Source organism: Zootermopsis nevadensis, unplaced genomic scaffold, assembly GCF_977971745.1.
Source record: "Zootermopsis nevadensis isolate Lab colony 2312 unplaced genomic scaffold, Znev_1.0 Znev_ptg000010l, whole genome shotgun sequence".
NCBI lineage: Eukaryota > Metazoa > Arthropoda > Insecta > Blattodea > Termopsidae > Zootermopsis > Zootermopsis nevadensis.
In genome coordinates, this window is record NW_028259142.1 from 21605923 (window position 1) to 21628368 (window position 22446).

Sequence of the window (22446 nt, forward strand, 5' to 3'; positions counted from 1 at the left end):
CCTTTTTGAATCACCTTGTATAATAGACATTTACTATATGAATATGGAACTTATTTCCTTTATACTATGGGGTTGGTGATTGAGTTAAAATCTATTCTGGAAACTGTCTGCCTTCATCATCTGGGTAGATGTCATGAGTGATACAACTGCCAATTGTATTTATACCAATAGCTGCCCTTTGGAGCCCTGTGTCCTTGAAAGTCTCCAAAATGTCAGCAGTACAGCCTTACATCTGTATGGTGCCGTCTATCAGAACCAGGATCCACGTTAGCTGTGAATCACCATGAAAGTTTGAAAGCGTCTACAGTGTTCATAGTCATTTTAATATTTAATAATTTAATAATTTAATTTGGGCTTCAAATAAAATAACAGTCTTTGACCAAAATCTTCTTCAGGGTAATATTTAATAATAATTCATTTGCTAAGAGCACCACCACTGCCATACAATTACCTTGCGACAGTGAGCATGTTTACAGACGCTTAATTATTCACACACTCCGAGGACTCCGAGAGCGAGCAAGAGTGCGCCGCCAGAACCAACCAGACCACTAACTCTGCCCTTTTCAGGGCCCTTATCCACACAACCAAACTCACCTTTCTCTCTCTACTTTCTCTCCCTCTCCCACTCTCGCCCACGTGCTACCATTGGTCCACTCCCATACCTGCTCCCATTGGCTCGGGGCAGGCTACACCTTTCACCTCCCGGCCTATAAATCCAGCTCCTCACACCCTTTGGCATATTCATCGCCCTGATGACGGAGGCAGTATGACCTCTGAAACGTTGGTTAACATCGACCAGACTACACAGCGCAATAACCCAGAAGACGGATATCTTTAATTGTTGATTTGTTTACAGTGTCTGCAGTCATGTCCAGAGGGAAAGTTTGGTGCCAACTGTTCTTACAACTGTACCTGCATGAATGGAGCAACATGTGACCCAGTGAATGGGACATGTGCGTGCACACAGGGCTGGAAGGGACGTAATTGTTCCACACGAGCCTGTCCCGATGGACTCTTTGGGCCGCAGTGCCTGTCAGTGTGTCAGTGCAATGTTGATAATACAGACATGTGAGTTCTGATTTGTTGCAGTTTAATTTTTTATTTGCATTTGAAAAGTCAGGGACGGAACCAATAATCTGTCCTGTAGTGCCACTGGACTCATATTATGATGTAAGAACGTTCCCTGGGGATTGTCTCTGGTTGAGATTTGCGCCTGCAACATTTTGGAGTCTGAGTAGGTATTTAATTTCCTCGTTTCTTACCTGAAGCTGTAGACAGAGCCAGTCTCTAAAATGGTTAGACGTAATATCAGCTATAGGCAATAGACAACTTACTTTATGGTTCGAATTATGGGGATTCATAAGAACTCAGATATATGTTGTGTGGTGTCTCTTGCCTTAAAATAAGAGATATCTCTTTTAAGAGCTTGACAGTGTGAATGCTGCTTTGGGTTGCAGGTGCCATCCATGGACTGGAGAGTGCGACTGCAAATCTGGGTGGGATGGAAAGATGTGCTCTCGCCCCTGCCCGTTCTACACGTATGGAAAGGGCTGCCATAACACCTGCAATTGTAAGAATGATGCACAGTGTTCACCTGTCAATGGGACTTGCATCTGTGCAGCAGGTATGTAATTGGCAGACTTATATGCTGAAGTTGTGTAAAAGAAAGTGAAAACTAGAGCTATCCCACTATGCACCATGTAGACACTCGGGGTGAGAGGCGGTCTCGCTCCAACTCATTCTTGACCTCAGCACTAGGTGGGGGTGAGTGGTTAGCATCACACCCTGGCCACACTTTACCCCTGGGGGAAAGGGCCCCAAGTACCCATTGGGCAGGAGGCTGGGTCAGCCCCAAAGCCAATCTGGATGCAGAGGTTAGAGGAGAATCTTCTGTCCCTGTCGGGGATCTAATCTTGATCATCCGACCAATCACTGTACTGACTGAGCTATGTGGCTCAGTAAAGTTGAATAGGAATATGATGCCTACTTTGATGGCGCTAATAATGTTGGAAATTTCGGTTCTGTACGTAGAAAGTGGATATGATAAAGTATTCCAGAAGTTGTATGTAAATGGTCACTTGATACATTTTCATTATTTTTCTTCGCCTCGCAGGTTATCGGGGTACGGACTGCAGTGAATTGTGTCCGAGTGGCACGTTTGGTGAAGACTGTGCTCAGAGATGTAATTGTAAGAATGGTGCCAAGTGCTCCAGTGAGAATGGACGCTGCAATTGCACGGCGGGTGAGCTCATGGTTGTGCCAACCTGTATTCAGATTATGCCTTTATGTGATTTAACTTTTACTGTAAAGAAATTTATTTATTTTCTAATATCTTGTAGCTCCTTAACTCAGATACATTTTGTGGCAAGAGGTATGTTCTACTTTGGCAGCACAGTTCACATGTTGGTTTGTGGACTGGCGCTGGCTACATGTACTTTTAAAATTCTAGTGCATGAAGAAGTTGTCACTACATTGCTCTCCGGTATGTGGAGGAATGCCTTCATTCTGTGTCTGTCACCTCTCAAAGGGTTCGCAGTAATTTTTTTAAATACTGTGCTCCAGAGAGAGATGCATACGCAATGTCAGTCTGTTCATGAAGTCTCTTCTGAGACACTGTCTGTGCAGAAACTTGATCAGTTGATTGTGTTTCCTGAGCGACTGGATATCAGGAATAGCACTCACAAATTACAGAGCAATTCTCGGAGTGGGATACTCATTATACTGTACAGCAAATAGATAAGTATAAATCGTAGTTAGGACAGACCTCTGTCAGATTCGCGGCTGTTTCGACTGTAAAGTCATAGTCTAATCAGTGTTAGTGACATCTTCTAATTTATATGGATAATTAATACTGCCTGGCGGCAGAATCATGTGAAAGTAACTGAGCAAGCAAATAACACTTAGTAGAGGTTGGTGAGCGTTGTCTTGCACGTTAGGTGTCTTAACCCTTCAGCATGGAGTGCCATGCAATGCACTGCCACTAACTATCCAGTGCTGTGCAAGTGGGCAACAGCTTCTGCTTTGTGCTTCTATCTCACACAGTCTTTCAGCAATATGAATTCTACTTGCATAACCTTCAAGATGAATGTCAAAGTTTGGTATTTTTTTATTGATAGGATGTATTGATTTTGCATCGCGTAAACATTCATGGAAATTCATCAGTTCTAAATGGCATGGACTAGGAAGTGCTGCTTGCAGCAGATTAAATCTTCCTATGCAGAAGGGTTAACTGCAGTTTGTTGTTTCGTATATTAACGCTGATGCAACTCCCACCACACATTGTCATTTTTTGAGTAATGCACGATCTGGCACGTGTGGTTAGTATATTACTTTGCTGTCAGGTACACTCTAACGCACTTTGTGTCGTGAATATCCGTGTAACTGTTGCTTGGCAAAATTCTGGAGGATTCGCACCTCTTGGAGCTTGTTATGTCACAATTATACAAAAGTTAATAGCACATACAAATGTATTATTCTTTATTTAAATGTATTGCTTTTTGTAGTCCTGAGATGCAGGTTCTGCCTCGTTAAAGAGAATTTATTGCTTAACTGGGAGAAGAAAGATAGTGAAATGGGTGATTCAGCTTTCCACATTGCTCAAATGCTTTTTTTCATCCACTAACAGTTTCTTGCTTTTATTGAAATATTGGTACATATTGCACACAAAAGTAGAATTGTTCCTGTGAAATACCTCCACGTGACCTGAACAGAAATCTTCATTCTTCTGGACCAATATTGCACAAAAACTAATATTAAATTCAGTTCTAAATGGTTATTGAGAACTTTTCTGTATGAGTTCTTAAGTACTGTGCTTATATTGTAAGGATTTTCAGTCAGTCAACATGAGCAGTATTTGATTCAGCAGCCATTAAATTCCCATTCCACTACCAGTATCTTTCAAGTCTCCCATCATCTTGCCGACGATAGAGCATGCTGTTTTGATTCCCAATGAATGGGATTCTAATTTGTGCATGGCTAAAGCTCCATTGTGTGTTGATTCCCCACATATGACCTAGATTGGTGTTAAATTTCTCACTTTGTCTCAGTGGTCATCTGGCACAGGCTTATTATACATTGTACGTTAGAGCTTTTTTCTCATAATGACAATTTACCGTAGGCATCAAGATTAGTTGTGGCCATCTGACTATATCGTGAGGCTTTCTCTTTGAAATATCACAGTCTACCTGTTTCAGTATCTGCTTCCAGTTGCTCATGGTGTGAATTCTGCACAGAAATTTTGAAACTTATTTTATTTTATTTATTTAGTGTTCTGTCTGACGACAGGTAACATGATCTCTGCTGAATTTCTAGGCAGATGGACACAACATCCAATAGGCATTCTGCTAAAGCATAAATAACGTTTAAAAACTGAGAAAAAGAATTATCTAAAGAGGACAAACATTTTGCTCGTAATTTATTAACACTTCATTCAAGCCAAAGTCAGATCTTGCATGTATTACTCATCCCATGCAACCCTGCACCTCCATGCGACACATTTTTAGGTTGGTAGCATTTGTGGAACTTTACTTACAAGACATTTTGGTTTGTAGAATGAACTCTTCATGTTTTTCCCACCTTAGTTGTTATTTTTTCCTTTTTTATTTTGGCTTTTATTGTTCTTGATGTTTGTGAGGAGCACATGGGGGAATGTTGTCTCACAGGCTGGGAAGGGCAGCAGTGCGATCGACCTTGCAATGAGAAATTCTACGGCTGGGATTGCAACTCGCGATGCAGGTGTCTCAACAATGCAGCGTGCAACCCCCAAAATGGTGTGTGTTTATTTTCTTAACAATTTCTTTCTGCCTTGTTCAGGTGGTGGCACTTCTTTGCTCTCTGTAATTTACCATCACACCCAGCTTGGATGGTACCCTAGCTTTATACTTATGGAACCTGCTGACCCACTTAGCTTATCTCTGGTGGCCTCCATTAGCCAGATTAGGCCTGCTATATTGTTTGCAAAATTTGTACACTTCCCCTTCCACAGAATTTTTACTTCTAAATATTTTAGGAAATAAATTATAACATTTAGATTTACTTGTGAAATTGAAGTTAAAGAAATGTCAGTAAGTTGGTACCATGATTAATAGAACAGTTTTCATAAACCAGTTCATTTCAGTAGTTAACTGATAGATTGCAAAAGAAAACATAAGCATAATATGCTACATGGAAGTATCACTATACCATTAATTTTTTTTTTTTGTCTTTTCAACAGACATCTGCATGCTTGAAATGTGTCTTCCATTTTCAAAAAATTAAGAGTGCACAAATCATCAGAAGAAAATAAACATACAAATATCTTCAACACAAAATAGCAATGCATGAATTAATTAGTAGCATAAATTGTTGGAGTACATATGATAATTTTCACAATTTTGTTACCTACACAAATTGGTTTCCAAAAATTATTACTGGAGCTTAACTTCATATTTCTCTCTTTTTTTTTCTGAAGAAGAGAAATCCTGGTAAGATGATGTCTGTTTTTATTTAATCACTTAGCTAATTATATTTTAAACATACAGATATGTTGTCATAGCTCTAGCAGGAGTTTCATTTCAGTGAAATTAAATTATTAGAAAACATTTTTTATAAATACCTGAAAATCATTGTGTTAAATATAATTTAAATATAGACTATGAATGGCAACATTTCAGAGAATCTTCTGTATATAATAAACATAATTTCATGAATTTACTGGGTAAAAAAATCTTCATAAAAATTACCCTTATACTATGAAGACTAGTTTCAGTGTCAGTAAAAGAATCCACCATTTTGAATTGGTGTCTAGCAATAGCAGCAAAAGTGTGATTGGTTATTGGTTTATTTTATAATGCTACTTTATTTGCCTAGGTTACGTAACTTCAGTTTGAATAGATGTGAAAGGTAGCATTTGTGGCCTCTTTTAATATATTATCCCAACATGTGTCTGGAGGGTTGAGCAAAACCACAAAAACCTCTTTCAGGTTAACCAATCTCTGGGCCAAGATTTGAACTCAGGACCTTCAGGTATAAGTGATAACCAGTCAGCTGCATCATTTGATGGCAGAAATATTTGTGCCTCCTGTTGGTTTAATTTCTGAAAATTATTCTGCCCTGTAGCAGTTACAGTAATTGCTATATCTAAATACTTACGTGTTAAAATTGTGAAATTCTTTATATATAGGTATAGGTTATGGTAGAAATACCTGATGGTTTTCGAAATGACAGTACTTCTGGAGTGAGGTTAGATTTGAATTATATAAGCACAGGAGTTTGCTTTCAGTACATAACATGTTAATTCTTATTAGTTTTATTTCTTGAAAATACTGTCAGTCAGATGAGCTTTGTCAGGCTGAACATATTGCTGTAAATGTGGTAAAGCTCCTCTGCAACATCTCCACCTCTCATTGTTAGTTAATCTTTCTGTAGAATGTAAAACAACATGGTAGTCATGTAAAATCTATATTTATCTGTTTGATGGCAGTAACTGATGAATGAATGAATGGAATTTGGCATGTGAAATTTGCATGGTATTAAATTATAATCATACCTACCAGTTTTGTGTATAAGACATGGTTTATGTGTTCACAGTTAGAAATATGATGGCTGTGTGAAATTTTGAGGTTATGTTAGATAAACATAACATAGTCTGAATCTGTACTAGTGGAAACTATGTACAGAAATAAATCACTGACTACTATGATTATTAATTCATTGCTCTTGCTAGTCAGACCATATAGATAGAAGTATCAGAAGAACATAGGGGTCATAAGTTCCTCTCAAAACCTCTTGTCTGTTAGAAATAGGCAGGGTTTGAAACATTCCACAAAATTATTAATTTGTGGCAAACATTTTGGAGCAGAGTCTAGGCAGTTTGTTTTGCAGTTGAGTGGTAGAGTAAAACCTTTTTTGTCATTGGCATCAGGCAGGAGAGTTTTATCTTGTGCACCGGCATGAGCAGGAGTTACCAGGTTCTTGAAAGTAAAAACAAAAATTAAGATGTTGGCTTGGACAACAGAATCATGAGACTTATTTTCCTCAGAGATGTGATTTTGTGCTGCCATACTAACAACTGTGCTCTGCTTCAAGGGACATGCACCTGTGCCCCGGGCTACATGGGTGAGTTGTGTGAGCGGAAGTGTGAGTCTGGATGGTTTGGACTGGAGTGCAGCCTCGTGTGCAACTGTCATGATGACAATAGCATCGGCTGTGACCCCGTGACCGGGGCATGTCTGTGTAAGCCTGAGTGGGGTGGGGTACAGTGTGAGACGCGCTGTCCGCCAGGGCGCTACGGAAAAGATTGCGGCAGCGTGTGCGAGTGCCAGAACAACAGCTCGTGTGACCCAGTGACTGGACACTGTGCGTGTGCACGTGGTTGGGAGGGAGAAGACTGCAGCGCACCTTGCAAACAGGGTTATTATGGGCTCGGCTGCAAGGAGAAGTGCCCTGATATGATATATGGTGAGTGGGACATTTGGTACATGTGCTTATCCACTTACAATGTTCAGTTCCTTTCATATATGTCGATTTTGATAATCAGTTGTACTATGCGGTATCAGCTGTTGAGGTTGTGTAGCTTTGATTGATGGAATTAACTGAGTATCTGCTATTCAGCTACATTTCATTTAAATGCAGAAAGTATGCAAACTAATTTAAGTTATTGTGGTGGGGAAGGAACGAATTTATGTGTTGAGTGGGAAATGATCAGTGCTTTCTCTGCCATGTTGTGTTTGCTTGTACAGTGTATGCTGTAATTTTTCTTTGAATGCGTTATGTAATACGTAGTTTTAGCCTATCCTGACACATTTTCACATTAAAAAACGAAATCCAGACCTACCGTACTGTTTGATGAAATGCTAGATTCCAGTCTTCCAACAGACTCTCTAATAGTGTTATAGATTGTGCTCCACATCATTCTATGCAAGTGAACAAACCTCCAAATTTGGCATAAGGAATTAGCAGTTCAGGAGTTACTTGAGAGAAATAATATAAATTATAAGGAGAAAATTATAAAAAAACTGGACTGTTATAGATCCCATCCCTCAAGAGCACAGTGGTCAAACCATGAGGCTACTTCCATATTACTTTGATCTAAATGTAGTGTAATGTATTTCCTTCGTTCTAAGATGCATCCTCGACTTCATAACAGGTTTGCAGGAAAAAGATACTATATTGATTATTAGACACCATCAAATGTGAGATGCGCCCCAGTTTCATAAATTATTGAATGTGAAAAAAGTGTATCATAAAATTGAGGAAATACAGTTTTTTTAATATTGTTAAAACCAAAGTACTTTCTGAAAATGTTGATAAGAGTGCAGCTTATATTCAAACACTCTTGACAAAATTTATCAAAAATATAAATATGGGAGATTAGAAAATCCAATTCATAGGAGGCTCAGGAGTTTGATCCAATGCCAGGAAGTTGGATTATGTTATAAGAATGGTGTGCGAGTAGCATAAATGTAAATAGTACTGAAATTTCCATGGACGTTCTCATGCAGTTCAGTATTAAAATGATTCATGTGTGTGGATTTATTTATAAGTTATAATGTTTGTTGTTTTAAAATGCAGTTTTTCTTTAAGAAATGTCTGAAAGCACGAACTAATTGGGCTGATTAATACCTGAGTGTTAAAGCATTATCCTAGCTTTTACTTTTTACTAGAAAGGAAACCAATTAAACTAATTCATGTGGTCATGTGATGAAGATCAGGTAATTGCGTAGAGCCAGCATGCTTTGGTCTGTTGTGTTTTCGTGTGTTGTTTATTGCATGATAATTATAGTTTGATTAATTAAGTGGTGAGTGTTGTGAGAGAGAGTTCCAAGGATGAGGCATTTACTCTACCAGCAATACAGACTTATTCCATTGTTCTCATCAGTTATTTTTTGTAGTGAAAGTTCTCAATTCTGTGTCTACAGATGTTTCTGTGCTAAATGTATTGAGGTACACTGAATCTCTTTGAATTGTTTTCCACATGTAATTGTTTTAAATACCTGTTTCATTGTGAAGGGAACCGGACGTGTGACCACGTTACTGGTGAGTATGTGTGTCGGGCGGGCTACATTGGTCTCACTTGTGAACATCCATGTCCTCTTGGAACATACGGACCAAATTGTCTTGATAAGTGCACCTGCAAGAATGGTGCTGACTGCCACCATGTGACAGGTCAGTGTGGGTCTGGTTATATTGGATGTTGTATGTGTATATGCACTGTCCCGGTCATGTTTTTGTTCTGTCAAATTAACTATATCCGGTCTGGTTAGGACTTTTCAGTTACTGTGATTTGCTATGCCTGTATCAAAATTTGTTACAGTCTTAAGTGACAGACACCTTCACTTATCAGAGGTGATCAACATTTGTCATCATCGCCAGGGTTAAGTCTTGTTGACCTGTGTTAACTAATTCTGTGGCATAGCACAGGACTTTATGCTTAATTAGGTAATTGTGAAATTACCGGTTAATGAAACTGAACTTTCATAACTACTGTCACAGTACAGGTAGCCCTCGATTTGCGCCGCTTTTGAAACAAGAAAGTCAAAAAGTGAAAAAAAAATATTTTACTATTATTTATAATGTCTTACAATGTATCTCATACTGATTCTTATACTAAATCGTAATTCTTACATCGCTCATTTTGAATAAAAATTATAAATACAGTCATCTCTGCAATTACGTATGTTTCGTTAATGCAAATTTGCTCCAATGAGATCGATGAATCAGTAAAAGGTGTTTCTGAAATGCAAACTTTTGAATATGCAAGTTTGCTCTTATGCAGTTTCATTCCTGGCACTTTAAACTTTCAAAGGACTAATTTAATCTCTGCGGAGGTACCGGGGTTATTTTTACTACGCGATTTTCTATAGGTCAACGTCTTACATGAATGCAACTATCGCATGACAGCAGAGATGACTGTACACACCAATCACGTGAAAGAATCGCAGTCAATCGCGGGGACCGACGAATTGCCGATTGTAAGTGTATAATTTTTTTTTTTTAAATTCCCTTTATTTTATTTATGTTCTTTCAGATCTTTAAATGTAATGTCATTATATTACTCGTGTTTGGGTGCTGGGAACGCATGTCATTGACTTCCCATTGATTTACATTATAAAAGTTTCAATTTACGCCGATTCCGTTTATGCTGGTTCGTCCAGGAACGCATCCCCAGCGTAAATCAAGGGGTACCTGTACACTGTCATTTGACCATAACCTGGTCCTGTTCAATCCAGCCCATAGCCTCACACCTACTTTAAGTAAAAATTTGTTGGCAAAAATTTTGAATGCAAAAACCCCCCCCCCCCAAAAAAAAACACTTGATTGTCTCATGTTTCTTGATTTGACCTTTAAAGACCAAAAGAGACATCCATGTCTCTTGAAATGATTTTGTGATTGGCCAAATGGGACTGTATTGTCCTGCTATATCATAATGTTATTAAAAGCTTTATATACTCTTAACGTCAGACACATTTATGCATAAAATGCATCTGTGGGCTGTATAGTTTGTCAGGAAAAATTTGTAATTAAATTATCCACATTTTGCGTGTGTTTGCTTACCAACATCTTCCTGAAAGTTGCAAAAATATCATAGTATTCATAGTTCTCTCCAAGTAGCCACCCTTTGTTGTCCTTCAAAACATCAAAGTCAGACACATGTCTACAAATGCTTGAAGAGAAACATCAGCTTATCTCATCATCCATTTATTGAATTCACCAGATTTTTTCATCAATTCAAAAATTATCTGTAAAATAATGGTGTTATGCTTCTTTGAGCATGTTTTTACCAGTTTCTTCTTAGCCTTATATAAACTGCAGTGGAAACCAGTAGGTATGAAATGAGGATTAGCACTAAGTTTCAGTGTTAAAATGTTAATTTTTAAATATTAGTATATTAAGTTCAAGGACATGTTTAATTTTATTACAGTGCTTGAATAAAATGTACCTCATTATAAACAAGGAGAAATTATGTTGTGGATTCGTGAACTCAATTGCATTAGTCATCTGCAAAATTCCGTTCTGGTATTGTGGCTTGTAGTTATTTTTATTTGAAGGCCCTCATGTGTTTCTTCAGGTGCATGCCAGTGTTTGCCCGGTTGGAATGGGAAGAACTGTTCCATCGCATGCCCTGTTGGAACGTACGGCATGAACTGCAGTCAGCACTGCAAGTGCCTGAACGGTGGCAAGTGCCGTCGTAATGATGGTCTCTGCCGCTGTCCACCAGGATGGATTGGCGCCCAGTGCACTGAAAGTGAGTTTATGCATTTGCATTTTTCTCTGCTGTTTCTTTTTCTTGCCTTTATAGCTTTGTTGTTGTGTTGATTCCATCTAACTATAGTGTATGACATCATAAAAGGAACGCTTAACACTGCTGTTGGATACTAACGTAATTCACTTCACTTACATACACGTCCTTAATTTTCCTCTGTGTCCACGTACTGTGCCATGAGGGTGTAAAGGTGGTTTGGAGGGAAAGCGTCACTCATTTTTTGCTTTTAGTCATTTAGCTGATGAAGAAATGTGCTGCTCTTTCTGGAACTCAAAGCTGAATACTTATATTCAGAATAACCCAACATTATACCTGATCTTGAGTCAGTCCATGTCCTCATGACCCATTTTTTTTAACCCTTTATGGATGGGCAGCTTAGTGTTTGTCCGCAATTGTAAAGGGGGGTTCACACGGAGTCGTGGACCAGGCGAGAACACTACTCTATTTGAGTGAGTCACACGACCTGCTTAATAACGCCCGTCTCCAGTTCCCACTTGACTTCGCAAATGCTTCTTCTCGCCTTCAGAGTCATGGTGTTTGAAAATGGCACACGACTGACTTGGTCGTGATCACTCCAACATGCCGGAGTGGTTACGACCGCTGTCTTCAAGGTCGTATACTACCAACTGTGCAACGACCACTAGTTCCCACTCGGTAGTGAGCACGACCTCCGGTCCTCTTGGTCGTGTTCTCGCCTGGTCTACGACTCCGTGTGAACCCCCCCTAAGACTTTATTAAAATGAGAGGATACATTTCTAGTCACAAATGCTTTTGATAATTTGTTATCCATTTGATTTGATTTAAGTGGGCCTTGAATTTGGCACACACAAGCTGCATCTACTTTATGTGTTTGTTACTATGTTACATGTAAAGCCTGTAGATTTAAATTGATGATGCAAAATTGATGTTCGCTGCATTTTAAAAATGGTAATTTGCGGTTCACACAGCAACAAACATGAAGATGTTCCACCATGTAGTCTGGTAGACTGATGTAGACAGTAAGATCCTGTGGAATGTTAGTCAGTATCTACCAGGCTACAGAGACCTGAAGGTTATTTGCCTCGTTCTCAGTTACATTTTCCAGCCGAGTTTGCTGTCCTAAGCCATTTCTTAAAGAAGGAAATGTGACTTGTTGTTGTATTTACAGTCTGTCCTGAGGGTTACTATGGAGACCACTGCATGATGCCATGTGAATGTCCCAATGAGAACTTCTTGTGTCATGCAAAGGATGGTTGTGTGTGTCGACAGGGATATACAGGTACATTTCATGTTGTAATAACCTTGAAGAATGAAGTCAGTACTGTAATTGGTACAGTTGAGGAAGTGTCATTGAATAAATGAAGAAACAAAGCACCTGCCTTTCTTATGCTGATAAATCCTTGATGGTAGGTTGTTGAGTTAATGACGTGCGTTCTGATTGAGACAAGTTACGAACAGTATCTGGTCCGACACTGGCAAAGCAAGTTCACTCCTCTTACTTTCCCAACAACTGCCACATTGTGCAGAGCTGAAGATTTCCTGTTTTACGAAAATCAGACTCGGACCGGGGTATTATGAGACGTATTTATCGCTGCGGTTCTCATTTCTAGGTGACCGCTGTGACACACTACAGTTCTCCAAGAATGTGCAGGAGAAGGAGGCACAGAACTATGGAAGTATGGTTGCTGGTGTTGTTGTAGCCCTGATCCTTGTGGCCGTAATAGTGGCTCTACTGTTTTACTATAAACGTCGTGTCGCCAATCTTAAAACGGAGATTGCTCATGTGCAGTACATTGCCGATCCTCAAGTAGCTCCAGGTAATGTTGCACATACTGTCCCAAAAGCTGGTGTTCCTGTATAAAGTATTTTCCAAGCGATGAGTGGAACTTGCAGCTGATGATATTAAAGGTTAAATAGACATTTAGATTACAGTCATCATCATCATCATATGCCACTGGATTAGGATGAAGGAAGATAGATTTCAGTAAACATCTGCCAAGTGAGGGCAACTTCTGCATTTACAAGAAAATGTTGAAACAACTTTAATGTCTCCCCCAATCTCAAAACTCAGCATTGAGAACAGTTGTTTTACACCATTTCCTGAATTTTAATTTAATATCCTACATTTATTTGTAATACTTAAGTTAGTTTGAGCAATAATGGGCTAAGTCTCAGTTTCTCATTTTGCCTCATCAAATCTTATCTACTTGCAAAGAAACAATTTGGGGGAACATGTTCTCTACAAATAATTTAGACATAAAGTTTCTCATTGAAGCACCCATATTTTTTTAATTATTACTCATAATTTTACTTATTTTCATTTGAATATGCATGCATTTTGATTTATACGAATTTTCTAAACTGCATGTAAAAAGTCTTTACATGCCAAACTGGGCTACTATTTTCAGTTTCTGCCAGTGTCTTCCAGTGAACGTGCTATGAACTGTTACACATATTTACATCATTTACACTTGTGCTATTTTATTGCCCTTGAGGTGTGATAAATTTTGAAATGGGGTGCTGGGCAAAGAAAAACTGGAGACTTTTGTGTATTGAATGCTGGTCTTCTGGAACACAACCTTCAGAACGCTTTCTTGCAGGTGGTCAAATGCAGGTTTCACCTTATCAATTATGTCTTACAATAAAATGTAAGTTAGGTATGATCGTAGATTCACAAAGCAGTGAATTGAATTTTCAGGAAATAAGACATTCCTGCTATCGGTTGGTGACAGCTTAAATTATAGAACCTAGGTTATCTTATTTTGACACCAGCCTGCCTCAGTGTTGCCAAGTGTGTGCACCACCTTGAGTTGCAAGTCTGCTTTGACATTCCAATGCAAAGTGTGAAGATCCAGTTCTCTGTACATCTCTATATCAGTGTGTATTTTAAAATACCGTCATACTCGTATTTAACGAGGACAATATTATTTTACTTTACATGCCCCATATATTTCAACTGTTTGCCATCTTCAGTGGCAGTACGAACACCTATGAAAAAGCTATTGGGTTTACAGTTATTTAAATTCAGCATTCTTAAAAATTATCTTTCCTTCATTTTTATCATGCTTCAGCCTTTCTAAAATGATATATAGGTATGTTATATTGTTTTCATAGTTATGTGAATATATTGGCTGCCTAATTGAATTATTATATGAAACTGTGTGAGTGATTTGTCTGCAGATCGACACCACTTTGACAACCCGGTGTATTCATACCAGACTCCAGCTTCCAAGGGAGATGATGGAACGAACCTGCTGTTGAACAATGTCCAGACAAAGATCCGTAATGATCTTGGCGTTAGCAAGAACAACACCAACCTGGAGCGGCAGAAGCTGGGCACTGGTTGCAGTGAAGATGATGATGATATCAGTAACAAAGGTACATAAACGTTGTTTATTCAGATCACATGCACCTGTGTAGTATACTTTTTTTTTTTTTTTCCTCTGTATCGCGTAGGGCACAGACACACTTTCATATCCACTACTAATCATTCAGGACCTCTCTTCAGTAATTTCTCACTTTCCTTTCAGCATTTTTTCTCACCTTATCTAGTCACTGACTTGTAGATCTTCATCGGCATTTGCTTTCTACCATCTAATTTTATTTTCTAGAAAAAAGAATAATGTACTCCTGTATTTATGTATTCAAACCATCTTAGCCTCTTTTAATTCACTTGCAATGTTTTATTTTTAACCCTTCAGCATCGTCTGATGTACACAGCGTGCCACCATCCAAAATACGTAGCATACATATTGCAACAGTAAAATCTAGCTCATAATTTGAATTAATTTAGTGTTTTTTGTACAAAAACGTAGAGGAATGAAATTAAAGCTTTCATTTCGTTCTTTGAAACATTTGTCTGCCTCTGTAATTGGTGCTTAACATGATCAGAGCTTGACTCTCCCATGAGGAATTTTTGTGATCAGTGTGAGTCAAAACAGATCACGTGTGCGCGCTTCTTGCTTGCGTAGCACGCATTCCCAACAATGCTAACAGCAGTCTTTTCAGTCAGATTTGCTTCTGCTGCTAATGTACTCTGCAGGAGCATTGCTTGTACAGTGAAACCTCTATCCGTCGTTCCCCGAACTATTGTTTTCCCGGATGCATCGTCCGTTTTGTTCGGTCCCGGATACATCCCATATAAAATAATGTTACATTTTCCCGCTTCTATCGTTCCTCGAACTATCGTTTTATCGCATCGATCGTTCAAAAATCTAGTATCTAGTACTACCAGTCCAGTGTGGTGTGTAAATATTTCTGAAAAGAAAAAGATTTGCAGTCACTGTGATTTTTCCACATGATTCCCAAGTAACTAAATTAATTTTGTTTTTGTGCAAACATTCAGGGAAGTGTACCAGTTGCATGTGTGATAATTGTATATTCAAATATAATAAGTTAGGAGATGTTTTCATATCGTAGCAATCCTGTCCTGTTCACGAGAATTTGACCAATTACATTTTTTCCGCTGTCCAGTATTATACGCTTTCTAATAAATTTATAGTTATTTCTTCCATGAATTGTATGCGTATGCACGTGACCAGCGTTATCATGTTTTGACTTCTTACTAGGGAGCATAATTACATATGTTGGCATTGCAGGGGCATATGGATTGACATATGATCATCCCACTTCTACCAAGAATCGTGAGGCAGATGCAGGTAACCCGAATGTGAACGTGTATCACAGTATTGAGGATCTTCAAGAAGATCGGAAGGTGGAGCATTTGTACGATGAGATCAAACAGAAGGAGGGGCAGGGTAAGCTGACTAGATATATTGGGGGGTGGGGGGGGGGCAGCATGCCATAGAAACAAGCACGTTATATGATTTAACTTTTAAAATGCGCGTGGAACAGCATTTGTTACGTCCAGCTCCAATTGTGCGTGTCTGTTCTCATAGTTTTTGGTCAATGAATTAAACATATATGATGTTTGTAGACCTGGAATATGACCACTTGGACTACAGTCGTCCTGGCAGTTCCTGGAAACCACACTATCAGCGTATGGCCAATGGCTTCACACTTCAGTCGAAAGATGCTGGCAGTAAAGATCACACTGACATCGCAGACTGATACAGTTCCTTCCAGCGGTTGGTGCTTGCAGTGAGGTCCATGCCAATGTACAGAACTCTGAAAATATACTGACTGGACCAGTTTGGTGGTAGTGTCAGCCTCTTGACAATCATTGAACAATGATTTAGGCAAGACATTCTTCTGTGTTTTTTGCACAGCCCATAATGAAATTAAGCAAAGGTGCTAGCTATATAACAATAAATGCATTACAATAAAGAGCTGCTAAATTGGGAATGTTGTAAGGTAGACGACACAGCACCGTGCACTTACTAATGTACATCGTGGGTATCAAAAATGTAGTTAATGATTGAAACGTGGTTAGTTAAAATTAGTCTTGTCGGAGAAAGTGTATTCTTCCCCTGTTATGTATACATGATACTCGCTTGTTTTTAACATTGTGCTTTGTGACAATGACATAATTCCTCTGAGACTGAAGTAGTTCTTATTGATCTCTTGAATTTAGTGATAAAACAGCTGGCTACCTACTGTTATGTGGTTCATCGTTACTGTAAAAATCGGAACTTCCAACACTCACATTCATTGCATTTTCTGTGACTTTATAATGCTTATTGTAATTGAGTCGCTACATTGGATCACTCATTTTGATCACTGGACTCTGAGATATTTCCTTCTTTTTGTTTTAAAGAGAGCTTTTCTTGGCAGAGGCAATTAAAAACCAACAAACCTGGCTCTTATGAGTGCAGAGTGTCATACTTCGTTTTTACATGGAAATATGTTTATGTGCATTCAGCAATAAAACGAAATATTATGATTTTTGCATATGTTTCAATAGATTTTTGATTGGTCACATAGACTTTGAATTTGTTTTAAAAAAAGCTTCGTTAAATTTTTGTTATTGCATATGAAATCTGTTTCTCCTTTAACATTTTGCATCAAACAGAATTAAGGGCATGTGGCCACAACCGGAGATCTTATAAACAGTATTTTCATGTGTAAAAATTTTGACAGTCTTTGTGCGTGGTTCAATATAACAATTCGCGTATGGCATAGAGCTTGGTATTGAATGGACACATGTAGCAGCAGGGCTCAGATATATAACAAACAACAGAATTGGTTTTCCACAATAAGCCAGTAGTATTACAGTGTATATGAACATCTGAATGTTTCTGGTTGCTAACAGAAGTGGGTGGGTGTATCATATTGTTTCCCATAAGTGCACAATGGTAGTACATGGATTTGATAAGTCTGTGAAAGTGTAGCAGTGTATAATAACATACAGACTGGAAGATTAATGCAATTTTAGAAAGATTATTTACAGGCAATGAGTTTTTATGAATATTTTATCAGATTTCATTTATTTTATGTGTATATTTTAAAAACATAATTCTCTTAAAGTAACTTTTTACTCTACACTGATCCCTCAATTTAGAAATGTAAGTCATGCAATGAAGTGTTTGTAAGATGAAAATTTGTAAATTGAAAATGAAATTCTCATTAATTTCCATGTGACAAATTGTGACTGGTTCCTGACTCCAAGAAAAACTATCCAACATTTTTTTTACTCCTTAAGCATGTCATAAAAATTATAACAGTATTGCTTTTTTATGATACTTATTACCTATTTTACCCTGTAAGGCACAATTGAAGTGTTAAATCAAATGTTTACATTGTACAGCAGTCCCTGTAGTTAACAGTATAAACATCAGAACATACATAAACAAAGAAACCTTAAAAATTTAACAACTTCAATTACTGTACATATAATGATAATCAAGAATCAGCGTGTATAACAAATCATTCACAACCAGATTGGGAGGAGCTGGTGGTTGAGAGAATTTAGTCAGCCTCACATTTTCCATGTGCTGTGTACTTCTCTATTCCTCTGTGTTTGTTACTCACAAAGCTGATGCTCGGCCATTGGATGAAGGTTTTTTCTTCATGTAGTGAAAATTAATAAATTGGAAATTTGTAAATAAAGAATTGAGGGATAGGTGTAATGTGTTTTTTAATACTTGTTTGTTAATGAATTTGCGGAGAGAGAGAGAGAGAGTGTGTGTGTGCGCATGCATACATAATTATGTGTTTTAGAGAGCTTCCTCGGTCAATATTCAAGATGATGTCTGACTAGACAAGAAAGGGAACAGCAACCCTCAACTGTTGGCAAGCTTAATACTTGTAGCCAGTCTTAAAGTGTGACTTGATTTTTCCAAATGGGCAGTTCATGTTTGAAGCTGTTACTGACATCATTTGTTTGACTTGTCCAGGTAATGAACATTACAGAAATTGTAAATACTGTTTTTCTTTCTTGCTGTATAATTTTTCCCAGGCCGTTGTCAGTATTGAAAATCACCTCCCAATATTTCAGTCATAAGTCTTTTAATCTGTAACTTCAGCATTTTGGGATAAGCCGTGTTGATTGCTGAAGGTTTGTCAACATTTTGGCAACAGTTCTGAGGATAATATTTTGACCTAGAGGGATGAAGTGACAAGGGGCTGGAGAAAATTACACCAAGAGGAACTGCAGTTTGAGGGATATTTCTAGATAGCCACAAATTGGTGATGAATACAATGATGATGTACACAAACATTGATTCCTTAGGCAGGATTTGAACTTATTAGTTTTCAGGCTAAAGCTGTATTTCAAAATAGCATTTGTATTACATATAATCTTACCCTCCTAATGGCTTTGTGAGAACACTGTTTACATAGCACACAAAAGTGCAGAGAAACTCAGCTCATAGATTCCTTCATTTATAACCAAATACCAATGGTTAACATCAAAATTATGTTAGGCAAAAAATGTCAAAATGTGCACTCACACAAAATTGTAGAAAAGAACAACTGCTTCAAGTTTCTCAATGGAGAAACATTCTCCTGAAATGAAATAATTAATTCTAAGCACATCAGCAACTTCGTACAGATGAAGTTGTAATTACCTCAGCTCTGCATATCCTTGGAACTGTATTCAACATTAAATGACAGTCTGTCACTATAGAGTTAAGGTAAAAGTTTGTCTCGGGTAAAACCTTTGTACATAAAAGTAATATGTTGAGAGGAGGCGAAGACAATTGCAAAATAGAACCTTGTGCTGTGCTTGAAAACCAAGAAATCGCGTAGCTTGGTAATAAGCAGTGACTGAACTCTTCTGAAGTGTTTGCACATTTGTGCATTTTTTAAAATTTAATTTGCTGCAGTCGGTTCTCTTCCTTTCTCTGTTAGTTGAATGTAACAAACAAATAATCTGTACACTGTGATCACATGTCATGTAGTAAATACATAGCTTAATATAATTCTTATTTTAAAGTGAGATGATAAAAAAGCAATAAATAAATGTGTGAACAGATGTGTTCTTTGTTTGAAATTTAAAAAAAAGTTTTTTGTAATAAAACATTCCATAAAGTTAAGAAGATCAAAACTGAAATGACTTTTACACATCGTATGTTACTTGTTCAGAAGCTGTTATGAATCAAAATACATATTCTATTATAATTTTGTAGTTTTTGTACAGTGTTTTTCCTTGAAGGTGGCTCACTTCTGGGTTGTTGCACCACGTAGTCTGGTAGCAGTTTTGTGATATTTAAGAGCTGCTGTCTCCATCATGGCAATGAGTAAGACGTGCACAAATAATTAGTTTGAGATATGGGGCTAACCAAACTAGGTAGAACCTTAGCCAGACCAGTGTGGAAAAAGGTGACAATCAGGCTCCACTGGTCCAGTTAAAGTTGTACCTTGTCTGACCAGTCCTATATCTCTGAAACACTGGTGAACTTCTACAACAATACATGGTGCAACAGCCCAGAGGACAGCCATCTTCATACATGCTGCCTTGAAACCCTCAGATCTCGGTCTTCTCATTTGCAACATGCTGCACATGGTAAGTGTGTCATCTCTAAGGCTGATATTGTTTTCTGTTTGATGTATCTCAAATATCCCTGGGGGTTAATGTTTTAATGACATCCTCAAGAGCATAAGAGCTTGGTTTATATATAAAGTTTCATAACTAAAATAGTTGAACTACTAACCAACTGTTAGTATGTGAACCTAATTTTTAAACTTGTAAATGGATTTCCAGGTGTGGATCCAAGCAGGAGGAATAGCATTACACTCTGACCCACAGATACAATACATACTGGGAACGACACGTTCTTCAAGTGCCTGAGCGCTGCGGGTCCCTACTTTTCATTGGCTTACTCTATGGACATTTGGTAGGACTCCTTGAACAAGGGATCGGCCCGTCGCAAGGCCTCTACCTGTACACAGGACAGCACAACACGGACAAACATCCATGGCTTGAGTGGGATTCGAACCCACGGTCCCAGTGACCAAGCAGCACAAGGCCACTGAGACCCCTACGATACATACAGACAGACTATTTAATGACTCTCTTATTGAAATTATTAAAACTATTTATGTGACAATATCAGCTGCTCAAGAAAGGATGTAGCACTGTGTAATTTAATCTTAAGCCAGTGCATTCTCTTGTGTAATTAGTAAGGAATATGTAAAAAGAACTGTCAAATCCAACAGTATCAATTGTGTAGGTGCATTATTACTGAAATGAATTATTCACTATGTGTTTCGATGTCTTTATTGACCATCATCAGTTGGAGAAATATATTTGATTCTGGATTCAAGTCTTGTCCTAGTGACCACCTATGCTGTCAGTAATAATTTTCCTGCTGATTACAAGTTTCTAGTCTCAATTTCATTTTTAATTTTCTGCAACAAGATATGAATATGTTTGACCAAATAATTGTTGAGTTATATTGTCTCTATTTTTGTATGGAATTTGATTTTGCATTTTTCAGGTGGATCTTACAGTACAGTATGTATTAATCTCAGTGATGGAGGTGTTTTGTAGGACTGTTGTCTGTAGTTAATGCTTCTGTTTTCAAAATGAATGTATCATGACCACTCACAGGGTAATTATGCATCCCAGTACATTTTTATGAGACAAGGCATTGAAATAGAAACATCCCATTCACATAAAATGGCTTTGCAACTTTACTCTTTCTGCATATCTGGTTCTTTTCTTCCTCTTTCTCCAGGTTTTTCCAATAATTTTCATACTTGTTTCTGCCTTGTAAGTTCCAGTATTCTGATTAATAATGTTCTCAGTGTTGTTCTATCAGAGAGATACCAAGTTACATGTGCATAAGACAAACATGTAAAATTATATGCAAGGTGTTTCTAAATTATGTGCCATAAATGACAGGGCAGCTTCAGGTCTTCAGTATGAGACAAAAAGAACAGGTTTGGAACTGCTGCCACCTTCTTCTGGGCTGAGGAGGATTAGGATGTGGATTGTTTACATAGGGTTAGGAGGATCAGGCCATGAGACCAGGAGGGGAGATGAAGCCAATAAATAGACCTTTTCAGGGCACCAGAGGGGAGAAAGAGTAAGCCAGAGATAAGCTAGAATCAAGAGTGCTACAACCCAAAAGACAACCATCTTTGGACTCTCAGCCTAAAAAACCTCAGGTACAATTCCCAAATATTTACCGTACGTCTTCACTTTACCGGCCACGTGCTGCTTTCACACAATATGGAACCAGTCCGGTAGGAATTTTCAAGAATCATTTATCACGTAAGTGTTCATATGGTTTTGATTAATGAATATTTTTTCCGTCTTTATGGAGTGATATTAATACCTTTTATGAAACGTAAAGTCAAGTTGTATTTTTGTAACGAAAAAGTTTCATTAACAGGCGAGAAATTAAATACGTAACTGTTGGTGACATTGCAATTCAAATGCAAGTGCTTTCCTGTCTGTGCGTAAGCAAGAAAAATACGAAATAAGAAAATTCGAAGTGCGTCAGTATAGTTTGAATTTAAGAAGAACATTGTTTTGGCATCAGGTAAGCCTTCGAATTCTCATTTTGCTCTTTCCCACTGATAATACCAAACTTTTGGGACTAACATACTGCTAAATGAAACAACTAAATTGTTTGGTCCACAAATTGTTTATGCTGTCACATTTCTACATCCTTGGCTTAATTTATACCCTATACCTAGATTAACACAATTTTTGTTGGTAGTATAAAATTTCATGGAATTTGTTTTGTAAAAATTTATTGTGAGTTTATTGCCTTTAATTGATTTGTTCATTCATGCTGATTTGGAAACACTCAGTTTCTGGATGTGAAATGATAATGTTAGTATTATCTGCAGAAAGTATGGGCATAGACTGAGAA

General features: G+C 37.9%; 2 protein-coding genes across 6 annotated transcripts in view; both read left to right on the plus strand.

Annotated features, from left to right (window-relative positions):
- The window catches only part of drpr (multiple EGF like domains draper), a 44846-nt gene extending 25105 nt beyond the window's left edge, over positions 1-19741 (plus strand). The window contains exons 8-19 of one of the 3 annotated variants that reach the window (XM_022073163.2): positions 857-1068; positions 1458-1624; positions 2114-2242; positions 4662-4769; positions 7066-7437; positions 8989-9144; positions 11048-11224; positions 12390-12500; positions 12832-13038; positions 14402-14599; positions 15820-15978; positions 16158-19741. In XM_022073163.2, the coding sequence (XP_021928855.1) occupies positions 857-1068; positions 1458-1624; positions 2114-2242; positions 4662-4769; positions 7066-7437; positions 8989-9144; positions 11048-11224; positions 12390-12500; positions 12832-13038; positions 14402-14599; positions 15820-15978; positions 16158-16291 (2130 nt within the window). In that variant the 3' untranslated portion in view covers positions 16292-19741. The remainder of the gene's footprint in view (positions 1-856; positions 1069-1457; positions 1625-2113; positions 2243-4661; positions 4770-7065; positions 7438-8988; positions 9145-11047; positions 11225-12389; positions 12501-12831; positions 13039-14401; positions 14600-15819; positions 15979-16157) is intronic. The other 2 variants (XM_087346837.1, XM_022073164.2) reach the window with 2 other exon arrangements.
- A 1661-nt stretch (positions 19742-21402) lies between these two features.
- The window catches only part of LOC110834231 (uncharacterized), a 45341-nt gene continuing 44297 nt past the window's right edge, over positions 21403-22446 (plus strand). For 2 of the 3 annotated variants that reach the window (XR_002544537.2, XR_002544536.2), the window contains exons 1-2: positions 21429-21839; positions 21961-22110. The gene's annotated coding sequence lies outside the window, so the exon portion shown is untranslated. Of the gene's footprint in view, positions 21840-21960; positions 22111-22446 lie in introns of all 3 variants that reach the window. The other variant, XM_087346847.1, reaches the window with a different exon arrangement.